The following is a 13,040-nucleotide window of genomic DNA, read 5'->3' as shown; positions in this document are numbered from 1 at the left end:
GTCTAGATAATGATATTGTTAAATTAGCAATTGCAATAAATTAATTAATACACTCCCTTTCCTACATAGATTTATAGTTTCAGCTATAAAGTTTTCTCCTTCAGTGCAGTGTATCAGATATTAGCATAATGCCATTACTTATGAAATATCACATTTCATTAAAATTCTTTGGTTGTAGTTTTGACATTATAAGGCATTTATAGACATTTAAGTTTAAAAAATGATGACACGTATTTGGGCAGTAATTCTTAGTAATGTTTGCTGATTTTTAACTTGACTTTTATTTCTGTGAATAGGATTGTGGACAATATGCCTGTAACATGGTGTTATGATGTTGAAGATGGTCAGAGGTTCTGTAATCCTGGGTTTCCTATTGGCTGTTACATTACAGATAAAGGCCGTGCCAAAGATGCCTGTGTTATTAATGTAAGTTTGTAACAAACTATGCTTTTTGAAATATTGTTTTTTGGTCGACGTATTCAGTTTTCACCCAGACAAAAATTGTTATATTCATCAAATGAGTACAATTCAGATGTTCTGAAGTACAACTACTGAGATCTTACGCCTATGCCAGATTAGCAGTATACAAAGTTAACTCTAGAGTTAAAATCAGATTCAGTTCAACATTTACTGAGAGTGTCTATTATGTGCTAAGCACTGCAGTAAGGGCTGGGGCGTTGTATGTTCTGACTTTGCTAAGTTAGATTCATAAATCTTACATATAAAAATATGTAAACAGTGGAGTGCCAAAAGGATCTCATTGTAAATCCATGAAATTCATATTGCACATTTAAGTCCATAAAATATCCTGTTTCCCTGAAAATAAGACCATGCCAGACAATCAGCTCTAATGCGTCTTTTGGAGCAAAAATTAGCATAAGACCCGGTATTACGTTATATTGTATTATATCATATATATCACATCACATCATCACATTATACCAGCTTTATAGTAAAATAAGAGTGGCTCATATTAATGTTTGCTCCAAAAGACGCATTAGAGCTGATTATCCAGCTAGGTCTTATTTTCGGGGAAACACGGTATTTTATTGTATTGCCAAAGTTTAGTATTATATCTTTTTTTAGAAAGGTATCTGTCTTTGGGACCATACTTTTATATTTAAACACAGAATAATAAAGTGAAGACTTTAACTAGCCGTTGATTAAAATTTGGGGGAATATATGTTAAATTTTATGTAGTCAGGTCACCCGATTTGTCTTAATTAATGTGACCTGGTAGTAGAAGTTAGCATGAACTTACTCATGAAACTGGTTATAACGGTTGATGCTTTTATGAGAGTTGACCAGAGACACTTGAATAATTTAGGTTATTAGTTTAGTCTAAAGTTATAAACTTCCATAGAGGAAAAGTGTTAAAATGTATAAGATTTAGCATGCTCATAGCATGTAATATTTAAAAATTTATTTTGTTTGTTTGTAAGAGAAAAGCTAGAAAATATTAGATGTGTTTTTTTAAATAGGCACTTAAGTTTTATGTAAGAATTAAAGCATTAAAGAAGCATAATTTATATTTCTGCCAATTAGTTTTGGCTTATAATCTTAAAACTTAAACATTTGGGGCGGCCGGATGGTTCAGTAGGTTAGAGCGCGAGCTCTGAGCGACAGGGTTGCTAGTTCGAGTCCCACATGGGCCAGTGATCTGCGCCCTCCACAACTAGATTGAAGGACAACGACTTGGAGCTGATGGGCCCTGGAGAAACACACTGTTCCCTAATATTCCCCAATAAAAATATTTTTTAAAAAAACTTAAACATTTTTATGGGGAAGGATTAAAGTCCTGTCCAAGCTTAAATTTTTTTACTTGTTGAGACTCATTTTAAAGTTTTATTTTGACTCTTGTATAGCCAGTTTTCTGCCTTTAACTTGAAGTTCTGCTCCATAGTCAGAATTCCATGAAAGAGATACATTTTATATCTTCAACCATGTTGACATCACAATACACTATCATGTTGTGGAGACTGGATCCATGGGAGCAAGACTAGTGGCTGCTAAACTTGAACCAAAAAGGTAACTATACAAACGGAAACGAAGTAAATAAATATGAGTGAAATGTAGGCTGTAAGAGTACATATTTGGGGCCTAATTAACTTTTTCCTTAATCAGTACTCTAGCATATAATCTGGTATTTCAGGATTGGTTTTACTAAAACTCCCTTTAGCATGATTTGTTACTAAATTATGGGTTGTCCAGAAAAACCACACGAATATTTTTTTCCTGTCATGGCAAAGTGGTAAAGCCTAGGTACCTTTTTGTTTGGTTTTTCAGTCAGGAAGTTTGGACAGCTTTTCCATGTCAGCTTGGAAAAGGTGGTTGGAACAGTGTTCCCTTTCACAGTGGAAAAGCATTGCCTCAGATATTTGCAACTTGACCGCCTAACAGAGGCCCAAATGAGCTAATTGGTGCTGTCATTTTGAAAACCTTCATGCAGTGTTAGATGTCAGTATGTGACAAGTCATTGAACGGGTATCTCTTCAGGCTATCAATTTTTAGTGTGAAAGTACCTATCAGTTATTTGTGAGATCCTTTTTTGATCGAGTATTTCATTTTTTCTGTGACTCCTCTCCCCCGATTGAATTAGTTAATTTCTCATGCCACTGGTGTAAAGAAATGCATTCCATAATAAGATGGCAGTTAATTTAAATTCCCTCAGTGTTTTTTTCATTTTTTTAAGATTAGTTAATGCTTTTAAGTACACTGTTTTCAAAAGTTTGTTTCTAATTTTGAGTAATAATTTGTACTCATTCTTACAAGTAAGCCCATTATTTATACAAAGTAAATATTTGTATTAATATTAAGTGTAACATGAATAATTTCACCTTTGGCTATCAGTAACATTGTGAAATATGTACAGAATCTCAAACCTTTACCCATTTTTTTAAACAATATTTTATCAGCATCTTGCCAAAATGTTTTTTCCCACAGTTTCAAACATACCCATATAGATAAACCGGACTGCTCTGGACCCCCGATGGATATAAGTAACAAAGCTTCTGGGGAGATCAAAATTGCCTATACTTATTCTGTTAGCTTTGAGGTGAGTTTGTTTTTATCTTTAGTATAACTCAGAAATTGATTTTAAATGCATACTACTTAAACTAATCAAAAATATTAATGATTAAGCTTATCAGATAAGTTTTTTTTGTTTAGTAAAGTTTTTTTAAAATTAAAGTTTATTGGGGTGACAGTTGTTAGAAAAGTTGCATGGATTTCAGGTGTACAATTCTGTAATACATAAATAGATACGTTTTTAATGAGCTTATTTTTGGAATAGTTTGTCAGTGTATCAAGCAACATGATCACATGTGAAATTAAGTCTTCATTTAAATAAGAAATACAGGAAATTGGAGAACTGAGACTGATTAAGTGTTAAGACATAAGTGATAAATGTAAGACAAAAGGTAGAAAATAGACTAGAGGATGGTATGAATATGTCAAAGATATATGCAACAAGCATTTGGGAAAACAACACCATTTTTAAAAATCTGGATTTGAGTATAAACAAATGGAGAGTTTCTTGATGGTAGATGATTTATATAGGTTCTTAGGGAATTCAAGGGAAGGTTTTCATTAAAGGAGAAATTTCTTAGGAGGAAAGTAAAAGTTCATTTTATGAGAATCTTAGGCAGTATTCCACCTCTATTTTTAATAAACTACCGTGGCAATCTAATATAGTTGTGACATTTACTATCCCCATATAGTGTATAATTTTGCAAGCCTAGTGCAGTAAGTAATAATATGTTTCTTTCTAGGTGTTAAGAACTCAGTATAGGTAACATCTGCCAGATGTTTAGTTTACCTAGGTTACGACTCTGGTCTGGTTAAGTGTCTCATAGGTATAGATAGATGGCGTCAAAGCAAATAAGTTATTCTACTCAATCTTCTGAAAAAATTAAATATGTAGCTCTAAAATTTGACATCTAAAATAAACCCTTACTATTTAAAATTTAAAGAAATACTGAAAAAACAAGTGGGTACCTTTAGGAACTCTTACTATGTTTTATTTACTGCTTAATCTCATCCTGATTTTCCTGAGACTTGAGTAAATTGAAACTCCCAGAATCTCATGACTAACACAAGTTATGATAATGAGAAATTGAATTTTTAACTGAATGGAAGGTCAAGCTGTGAATGGAAATTTTTAGATTCTTAATATACCATGTCAACAAATGCTTAATTAAAGAATTTTGTTTTGTTTTTAATCCTTCTAGGAAAATAAAGAGGTCAGATGGGCATCTAGATGGGACTATATTCTGGAATCTATGCCTCATACCCATATTCAGTGGTTTAGGTAAGGCTAAGATTAATCTGCTTTATGCTCTGTACTATTCCACTCTGTGCCTTTGAACATCTCATTCACTCTGTAATCCTCTCCAGTTATTTGAAAATCTGACCTTTTGAATCAGACTTGGATTCAATTCTGGCTTTAAGTCACTGGTTGTGAATCAGGCCAGGTCACGCAATTTTTCAGAGTCCATTTCTTTATCTAGAAATGCCTCATAGGACTGTTCTGAGGATCAAAGGAGATAATGAAGCAGAGCATGCGAGCACCTTACCTGCCATGGAAGAAGGCTCAGTAAACAAGCTGCTGCTGCTGTTGTGATTATTTTTCATTTTCTCTTAAACGCATTACTCAAAACTTTTATCTAGAAAGCTGTTCATGGTGCCATTACTCTCCTTTTCCTACTTTGCTGAACTATCCTTTTGACACTCTTTAATTTACTGGGTAAATTTATTCTTCAGTAAATTTCTTGAGGGACACATCAGTCCTTTGTTGGTTATTGCAGCTTGTGTTGCACTGATTTGAGCATAGTAGTAATTTAATAGTATTGACCATGGACAAAAACAAATTCTAGTTTTCAACAGACCACAAAACTATATTATAAGTATATAGAATTATGTTTCCACTAGAAAGACACATGGCAGAACACGGTTCATTGAATTTGTTGGATTTTAGGTCAAGTTTTGATTTCAAAAAATGCTTTTTTAATGTTACTCAGTAAATCGTTTTTAAAAATATTAAGCTACAGATTAATCCTGACCTGCTCATTTCTATAGCATCATGAATTCCCTGGTCATTGTCCTCTTCTTGTCTGGAATGGTCGCTATGATTATGCTACGGACACTGCATAAAGATATTGCCAGATATAATCAGATGGATTCTACGGTGAGTGAAACATTTGAATTGTTCTTTGGTCTTCCAAGAATAGTCTTTATTTTTTCTTTGGAAAAGGTTTAAATAATAACTTTAGGCAGACTTTGCTTTTAAAACATTCTTCTCAAATCAAAGGTTATCCTGAATTTGAGACTAGCAGACAATACAATCAAGGTGGCTAAAGGTGATCCAAAGAAACCAAAGGGCAAGATGTCTGCTTATGCCTTTTTTGTGCAGACGTTCAGACAGGAACATAGGAAGAAAAACCCATTTTTGAGAATTTTCCAAGAAGTGCTCTGAGCGGTGGAAGACAATGTCTGGGAAAGAGAAGTCTAAATTTGATGAAATGGCAAAGGCAGATAAAGAACATTATGATCGAGAAATGAAGGATTATGAATCAGCTAAGGGAGAAAAGAAGAAGGACCCTAACGCCCCCAAAAGAGCACCGTCTGGATTCTTCCTGTTCTGTTCAGAATTCTGCCTTAAGATCAAATCCACAAACCCCAGCTTCTCTATTGGAGATTTGGCAAAGAAGCTGGGCGAGATGTGGAAAAACTTAAGTGACAGCGAAAAGCAGTCTTCCCTCAATAAGGCATCAGAGTGGAAGGAGAAGTATGAGAAGGCTGTTGCGGACTCTATCGCTAAAGGAAAGTTTGATGGCATAGAGGGTCCCACTGAAGTTGCCTGGAAGAAGGAGGAAGAAGACAAGGATGGGGGGGACGAGGAGGAGGACTAAAAAGCTGTTCATGTGTCGACTTGTGAAGACCTTAGAGGAGGCCAGCGTCGTCACTGGCACAGCTCTTCACCCTCATTGGGGTTAATTACACAGCTGGGTCATGGTCAGACAGCAGAAGTCTCCGTGCACTCTAGAAATTGTCAGTGGTTTACATGAAGTGCTATGGCTGTCTGGAGCACCCTGACACGGTATCAAAGTTATACGTGTTTCCAAATATTTTAAAGGAAAAGGCTCTCCTGTTCTCCTCACTCTATGCCCTTTGCTGTTGGTGTGACAAGGCATTTAAAGATGTTTCTGGCATTTTCTTTTTTTAATCCATAAGGTGGTGCTAACTATATGGTTATTGGTTAGAAATCCTGAGTTATCAACTGTACATATCTATAGTTTGTAAAAAGAACAAAACAACGGAGACAAGCTCTTGATGCTCCTGGCTTGGCGTGGAGGCTGTGGGGGAGATGCCTTTTGGAGGGGCGGTAGCTCAGGGCATGCACTGAGGCTGGACTTGTGGACACTGCCGTGGGCATCTGTTTAGCTTCAGGTTGTCTTGTTTTTGTATAAAGTGACATAGCATTCTGTTGCTATTGTTAGCTGTGGAAAGGGGGGTCAGCTGGCATGAGAAGTGTTGAGATCTTTTTTTAGTTAAGTGCGGTAGTTTTAAACTGTTTTTTAAACAAACTGCAGAACTCTTCCTTGTCATCACAAGGAAGAGCTACTGCATCAATGAAAGTTCAGGAAACTTCTGTACTAAACACGGTTTGCAACATTTTGTTATTTTTTGTATTTAGAATGCCAAAATGTGTTTGAAGTTAAACAGTATTACATTGGGGGAAAAAAGGTTACCCTGAACTTACATTTTCAAGTAAGAAAATGTTCCTTAAGAATTGGTGTGCTGCAGAAACTGAGTCAGCACAGCACTGAGCCCTGAGCTGTTCACAGCCCCGTCTGTCAGAGGACTGTGCAGAGTGGCTGTAGGCGCACAGCTCCCGCTCTTCCTCTTTGTTCATTTACGTGCCGTCAGCTCTATCAGAGTCTCTAGCGTACACCCAGGTTGTGAAACAGCAAACTTGAGCAGAATAACTCTCCAGCAATTTATATTTGTGTATATGTTTAATTTTCTAAAATGAATTTTAACTGAATTTGTATCATTTCAACCCTTTGGTATACTCAAAAGTAATTTAATGTCCCAACCTCATTTATTCTCAAACATTTTAAGTTGCATAATGTTACCCATTTTATACTTTTTCAATTCATACTAGCAGCTCTTTTACAAAATTTCCACAAGAATCACAGTGACTTGTAATAAATACGGAAATACAAACTACAGCTTCTTAGCCTTTTCCCCTCAACCTTTTTATCCTATTCTAATTTTGAAAAGAACATATTAATGTTTATGAGCTTTTTAGCACTTCTCTACAATTCTTTTCCATGGTTTTTACTGATTTTTTAAAAAAGAGTTTTATTAAGATACAGCTAGCATACAATATTATATTAGTTTCAGGTGTACACCATAGTTTTTCAACATTTATACACCTAAAGAAGTGATCATCATGGTAAGCCCAGCAACCATGTGACACCGTACCATACTATGACAATATTCTTGACTATATTCCCTATGCTGTACAGTACATCCCCATGACTATTGGTCGTATTCCTGGAAATTTGGACCTCTATTCTCCCTCACCTTTTCACCCCCTTTTTAAAATTTTTCAATTACAGTTGACTTTCAATATTTTTTATTGATTGTTTTATTAAATATCAAGATAATTTCAAGATACTCTGTTTATAATTGGCAATTACAAATAATTGCTGACTTAACGAAGTTTTTTTCCTTAATTTGTACTCAAGTGTGTCATGGGATATGGACCAGGGCAACCTGCTTTCACTCTTGCTCTCTTTCTTTTCCTCCCTTCAGTTTCTAACTGTAGCCTTCAGAGCAGATCTGTTCAAGTTTCAGTCCCGATCACAGCCCCCCAGTGGCTTCCGGTTTTTCTCAGCCTGGAAGCTGGAGTCTTTACAATGGTCCAGAGGCCCTGCAGCCCCTGCCTCATGGAGCTCTGCTCCAGCCGCCTTGGCCACCCTGCCGCTCCTCAGACACGTCAGGTGTTCCCACCTCAAGGCCTGCACACTTGCTTTCCTTTCTACTCAGATGTTCCTCCCTCAGATGTTTACATGGCGAGCTCCCCTACCTTCTTCCCAGCAAGACCTTCCTGACCATTCCATTCAAGTGATATCCCCTCCCCGCACATAACACACCCATACTTCCTAATTTTTCTCTGTAGCACTTGCACCATCTAATGTACTATATATTCTATTTACTTACTTTGTTTATTGTCTGCCTTCCCAATGAGCGCACGTACTCAAGAGAAGAGGGATTTTTCTGTTACACCCACTGTAGTGTCTCTGGTGCTTTGAACAGTGCTGAGCATGTACTTGGTGCTCAATAAATATTTGTTGAATGAATGACTTAGGCTTTTATGTACCAGATTTGTGCCGTAAAAAATGTAGATACATGGATTCCCACTCCACTCTACTCCTCACCCCCAAAAGCAGTTAGCTAAGGCCAGAGCAGGGAGCAATGAAGGCAGGAGAGTTTGAAGTTATCCTTTGGGTCAATGCTTAGGTAGAGTCTTTAGCCAATTGGGAAACTAAACTTTGTGGGTCATTAGTGAGGGAGCTGAACTTCAGTCTCCTCCTACATCGAGCCTGGATTCTTGAAAGAAGGCAAATTGATTCTAGGTTTGTAAGTATCTTCTGATTCTTGGCAGGCTCAAGTAGAAATTCTCTGAATAAAAGTCTCCCAGATTTAGCTTTTCAGGATTCCTCCAATTTAAGATCAATAAAATATGATCTATTAGCAGAAATTCACAAAAAAAAAAATAAAAAACAGATTTAGACACCCCCCCCCAGATATTTCAGATACTAGAACTATTAGTTACAGAGTATAAAATATATGAAAAAGTAACAGCTAGGAGTTTTCCAAAACAGATGAAAGATAACAATCCATTTATAAAGAAAACAGAGTATATTTCTAGCAGAATAAATAAAAAGAAATCCACACCTAGATCAACTGTCCAAACCATAGAACATCAGAGAAAAGAGATCTTAGAATCAACCAGAGGAAAAAGATAGCATCTGCAATGAAAAAACAAGTTAGCAATGGAACCTCAAAGACAAAATAATATCTTTAAATTGGTGGGATAAATTAACACTTTACATAGAATCGTGTATCTACTATCTTTCAAGAATAAAGGTGAAATACCTTTTTCAGATTAACAAAACAATTGACCACAAACAGATCTTCACTGAAGGAATTTCTATAGAAATAATTTAGCAGAAGATAAATACATAAAAACCAATCCTAAAGAGAGATTTTAGAAGAATTGGTGAATCAAAAAATTCCAAGTAAACAGTTTGTGAATATAATAATGAGTGTAAAATTGGAGGTTAACGAAAGTATCAACAAAGAAAAAACAGATTGAATGCATACTATCAGATAAGTGAGTGGTTGTCTGGTGGGGGGGGGAAGGTAGAGTCCAACTTTATTCCTTTCGATTAAATGATTAATGCATTAAATTAAAATGTGGAATTATAAAACCCTAGAAAAATACATAGTAAGTTATTTTTAAATCTTAGAGGAGGATAGAAGTTTATAAGTGCGACACAGAGCCAGAAGCCATAAAAGAAATGATAGCTCTATGATTACTACATTAAAAAAAAAATCTGAATAGATTTACCAAAAATACCACTAAGTAAAAAGATAAAAGTCACATTGGAAAATATCATCTGTCACAAATTATTAAATTCCTCAATAAATAAAGAAATCCTAGAAGTATTAAGAAAACAGTCGACAGCCCAATAAGAAACTGGGCATGGTACATGAAAAAAGAGCGCATAAAAAAGAAATACAAATGGTTCCGAAACATGTAAAAAGATGCAGCATTATTCATAATAAGAGAAATGCAAATTAAAACTGCAATGCAAGCTTGTTCATCTGGTACACTGGCAGAAATTAAAATGTTTGATATAATGTGTTGGGGGATTGAGGACATGAACACTTTGGTTCATACTATGAGAATGTAAATTGGTGTACTTAAGGAAGGCAATTTGGCAATATTAGTTTATAATTTTGTTTAACCCAACAATTCCATTCCTAGAAACTAATCTGGATTGGATGGAATTTATTGTTCTTATTTTTTGTCTTAAAACAATAAATATGTGTTGTTTATAATAGCAGAAGATTTTAAGAAACCCAGATACTCATGAGGGGACTGGATTTAATAATTATGGAGTATCCATACAGTGGAATACTGTGTAATCATTAAAAAGAATGAGGCAACTCTGTATATATAAATGTAGAAGCACCTCCATGATATTATACTAAAAAACAAGGTATGAAATTATGTAGTATGCTACCATTTGTGCAAAAAAAAGAAAATGTACATATATATGCATTCGCTTGTGTATAGGTAGTATATCTCTGCAAGGATAATAAGAAACTAGTCATGTTTGTCCGAAGAAAAGGGACCTGGCTCTCTATGGGAAACTTAGTTTTCACTTGCATCCTTTGAATTTTTTAGTACTAATTCAATACAAAAGTAAGAAACAGTCCCTTGTCTATCCAGTACTGCCTCACCTAAAAAAAGGGTTCATATACTTTTCCCCTCGTACTTTATGTGTATTATTAAATTTATTGGGGTGACCCCACACTTTTAACAGACATTCACAAAAACAAGGAGTTTAGTATACCTGTTACCCTGTTTGTTTTATCTGTAGAATCTCACCTACTTCCCCCCCTCAATTATTTTGAAGTCAGTCCCAAGTACAATGTTAATTTAATCCACTTAGAGCCCATGTTTTTAATAAAACTTCACTTTGTACATTCGTTGTAAATGAGCAAGTAAAGTCTAATGCCCAGTGTATTTTTAAATATTTTGTACCAGTGAAAGGACATACTTTGATTTTTACTATTGTCTTATAAATTAGCCATTGTATAAGCAGGCTTAGTATCTACATGATATTTTCCATGTTTCAAATTTCATTTGATTTGTATTTGCTAAAAATCATTGCAAATGTAAAGTATTAGCAATAGCATTATCTACTGTTTGCAAAGATAGAAGTCTGAATGGGAACTGGGCAGAGATACACTGGAGGAAATGTTAAGAGAGAAGGCTGAAAAAGTAGTAGGGGCCAGATTCTGAAGGACTTGTAAGCCACGCATACAGTTTGAAGGTCAAACTGTATGCTGTTGAATTTTAAGCAGCTGTGACATGGCCATATTTGTGTCTTAGTAAAAATCACTTTAAATGTTATGTGGAGAATCATTCAGAGCAGGGCAAGATAGGAGGTATAGAAACCAGCCAGAGGCTGTTTGAGAACTGACAGAGATGGGATGGTGGCAGGGAAGAAGGAAGAAGTAGATAGATCGCAACAGAGGGTGTTTAGGAGATGGGATAGACTCCTAATTGACCGGTTGAGTGGAAAGGTTGGAAGAGGGAGAAAAGTCAGGGAATGACCCCATGTGTCTCGTCCCAGCCACCTGATTGGTACAGGGCTTTTCTGGTTGCTGTATTGAGAATCAGCTGAATGGAGAGACCAGGGCAGTGTTGCAATAGCCAGGTAAGAGGTGACCCCTTGAACCAGGGGCCAGGGGTGAGTCCTGTGGTTACATTTTGGAGATCGCGCTATAGGATTTGTTAGATGATTGTATTTGAAGTGTGAGAAAAAAAAGGAGGAAGCAAGGATTACCCCAAGGTTTTGGGGACTGAGCAATTGGCAGGATGGAGTTTTTTATCTACTGGGGGAGACTACAGGAAGAGCAGGTGTAGGTGAGGAGAGGGAATCAGTTCAGTTGTGCATAATTCTTTTCAAGATGTCCATTAAACAGTGAAGTGGAACTGAAGCAGTTGTATATATGTGTCTGAAGATCAAGGGTGCAATTTGGGCTGGTAACACAAACCTACTAATATTTTCACAGACAAGCCTACTGTGCCAGCAAAGTAGCTATGAGACCTAATTCCATTTGCTTATTTTGGAGATTAATAAATGTCAGTTGAAAAGGATAGAGTGTGATTAAAAATTAAGACATCAAGTTATATCGTAAAGCTTAGAACTAGGTAGGCATCACGTAATTTGTATTTCTTTTAAAGTTTCTCAGTGACTATATTTATAGACTGTAACACACAACATTCCTTTAAAAACAATTCAGGAAGACTACGTAAAGCTCTAGGTGTCAAGCTTTACACTTCAAAATTGAAATAAATATTAAGAATTGTAAGTTTTTAAAAATATTTCTATATCAGCATATTCAACAATGAATAAACTGTCTAGTTGTCTTGGTGCTATCATGTGACAATTAAATGATTTCATTCCCTTTTTTAGGAGGATGCCCAGGAAGAATTTGGCTGGAAATTAGTTCATGGTGATATATTCCGTCCTCCACGAAAAGGGATGCTGCTGTCTGTCTTTCTAGGATCGGGGGCACAGATTTTGATTATGACTTTTGTGACTCTGTGTAAGTGTCAAGTGAAAATTAAGTAGAAAATACTTTTTTCTAAATAATTGTTTGAAAACCAGTTTTCCTAAGTGAAGGTAGCTAGGCTAAGTTGTCTCGAGTGTCCTTTTGGCATTCATATCTGCGTGCTCTGGCTGTGTGTGATTTGGGCGGGATTAGCTGACTCTTCATATCTCTCTTCAGCTGTGTAGAGACCCAGCCTTTGTTCTGACAGCACTGGAGCTGGAGATGACTAGGTCCCGAAAGACCATCTGGGTCTGCGTGGCCTGGAACCAGGGTCACGCAGGGTAACCTCGCCAGCCCGCCAGGAGCAGTATGATGGGATCCAAGACGTTGGCTTCCACTGAGAGGACGAAAAGGAAAAGAAGGGGCGGGGGAGGAAGCTTGTGGTACACCTTTCTCATTTTGGAAGGATTTAGGAAGCCAGAGCTCCTTCTTTCCTAGTAGTGTTTAGGAAAGATCTTCTTATGCAAAAAATATCTCCTCCTTATGCCTCCTGAAACCTTCAGGAGTTTTACCTAAAATTTTTCAATTGGGACAGTCTTTTCTTTTTTTAAATAGACCACCTTTAGAGGTGTTGCTTGGCTACAGGAGTGGTTCTGAGACTATTGCCCGGGGTT

General features: G+C 36.2%; 1 protein-coding gene and 1 pseudogene across 2 annotated transcripts in view; both read left to right on the top strand.

The window, feature by feature from the left end:
• TM9SF2 (transmembrane 9 superfamily member 2) overlaps window positions 1-13,040 on the top strand; it is a 52,420-nt gene that overhangs the window by 23,280 nt on the left and 16,100 nt on the right. Inside the window, exons 5-10 of the mRNA XM_081046089.1 lie at window positions 297-426; window positions 1,904-2,028; window positions 2,944-3,055; window positions 4,230-4,309; window positions 5,077-5,185; window positions 12,288-12,420. Coding sequence (XP_080902215.1) covers window positions 297-426; window positions 1,904-2,028; window positions 2,944-3,055; window positions 4,230-4,309; window positions 5,077-5,185; window positions 12,288-12,420 — 689 coding nt within the window. The remainder of the gene's footprint in view (window positions 1-296; window positions 427-1,903; window positions 2,029-2,943; window positions 3,056-4,229; window positions 4,310-5,076; window positions 5,186-12,287; window positions 12,421-13,040) is intronic.
• On the top strand, window positions 5,327-9,361 carry LOC308496596 (high mobility group protein B3-like; annotated as a pseudogene). Its single transcript has one exon. The product of its transcript is annotated as a high mobility group protein B3-like (transcript).

The sequence above is a fragment of the Rhinolophus hipposideros genome (assembly GCF_964194185.1).
Source record: "Rhinolophus hipposideros genome assembly, chromosome: 4".
Taxonomy (NCBI): domain Eukaryota; kingdom Metazoa; phylum Chordata; class Mammalia; order Chiroptera; family Rhinolophidae; genus Rhinolophus; species Rhinolophus hipposideros.
The sequence above is the reverse complement of the archived record's forward strand: the minus strand, read 5'-3'. Positions and strand labels throughout refer to the sequence as shown.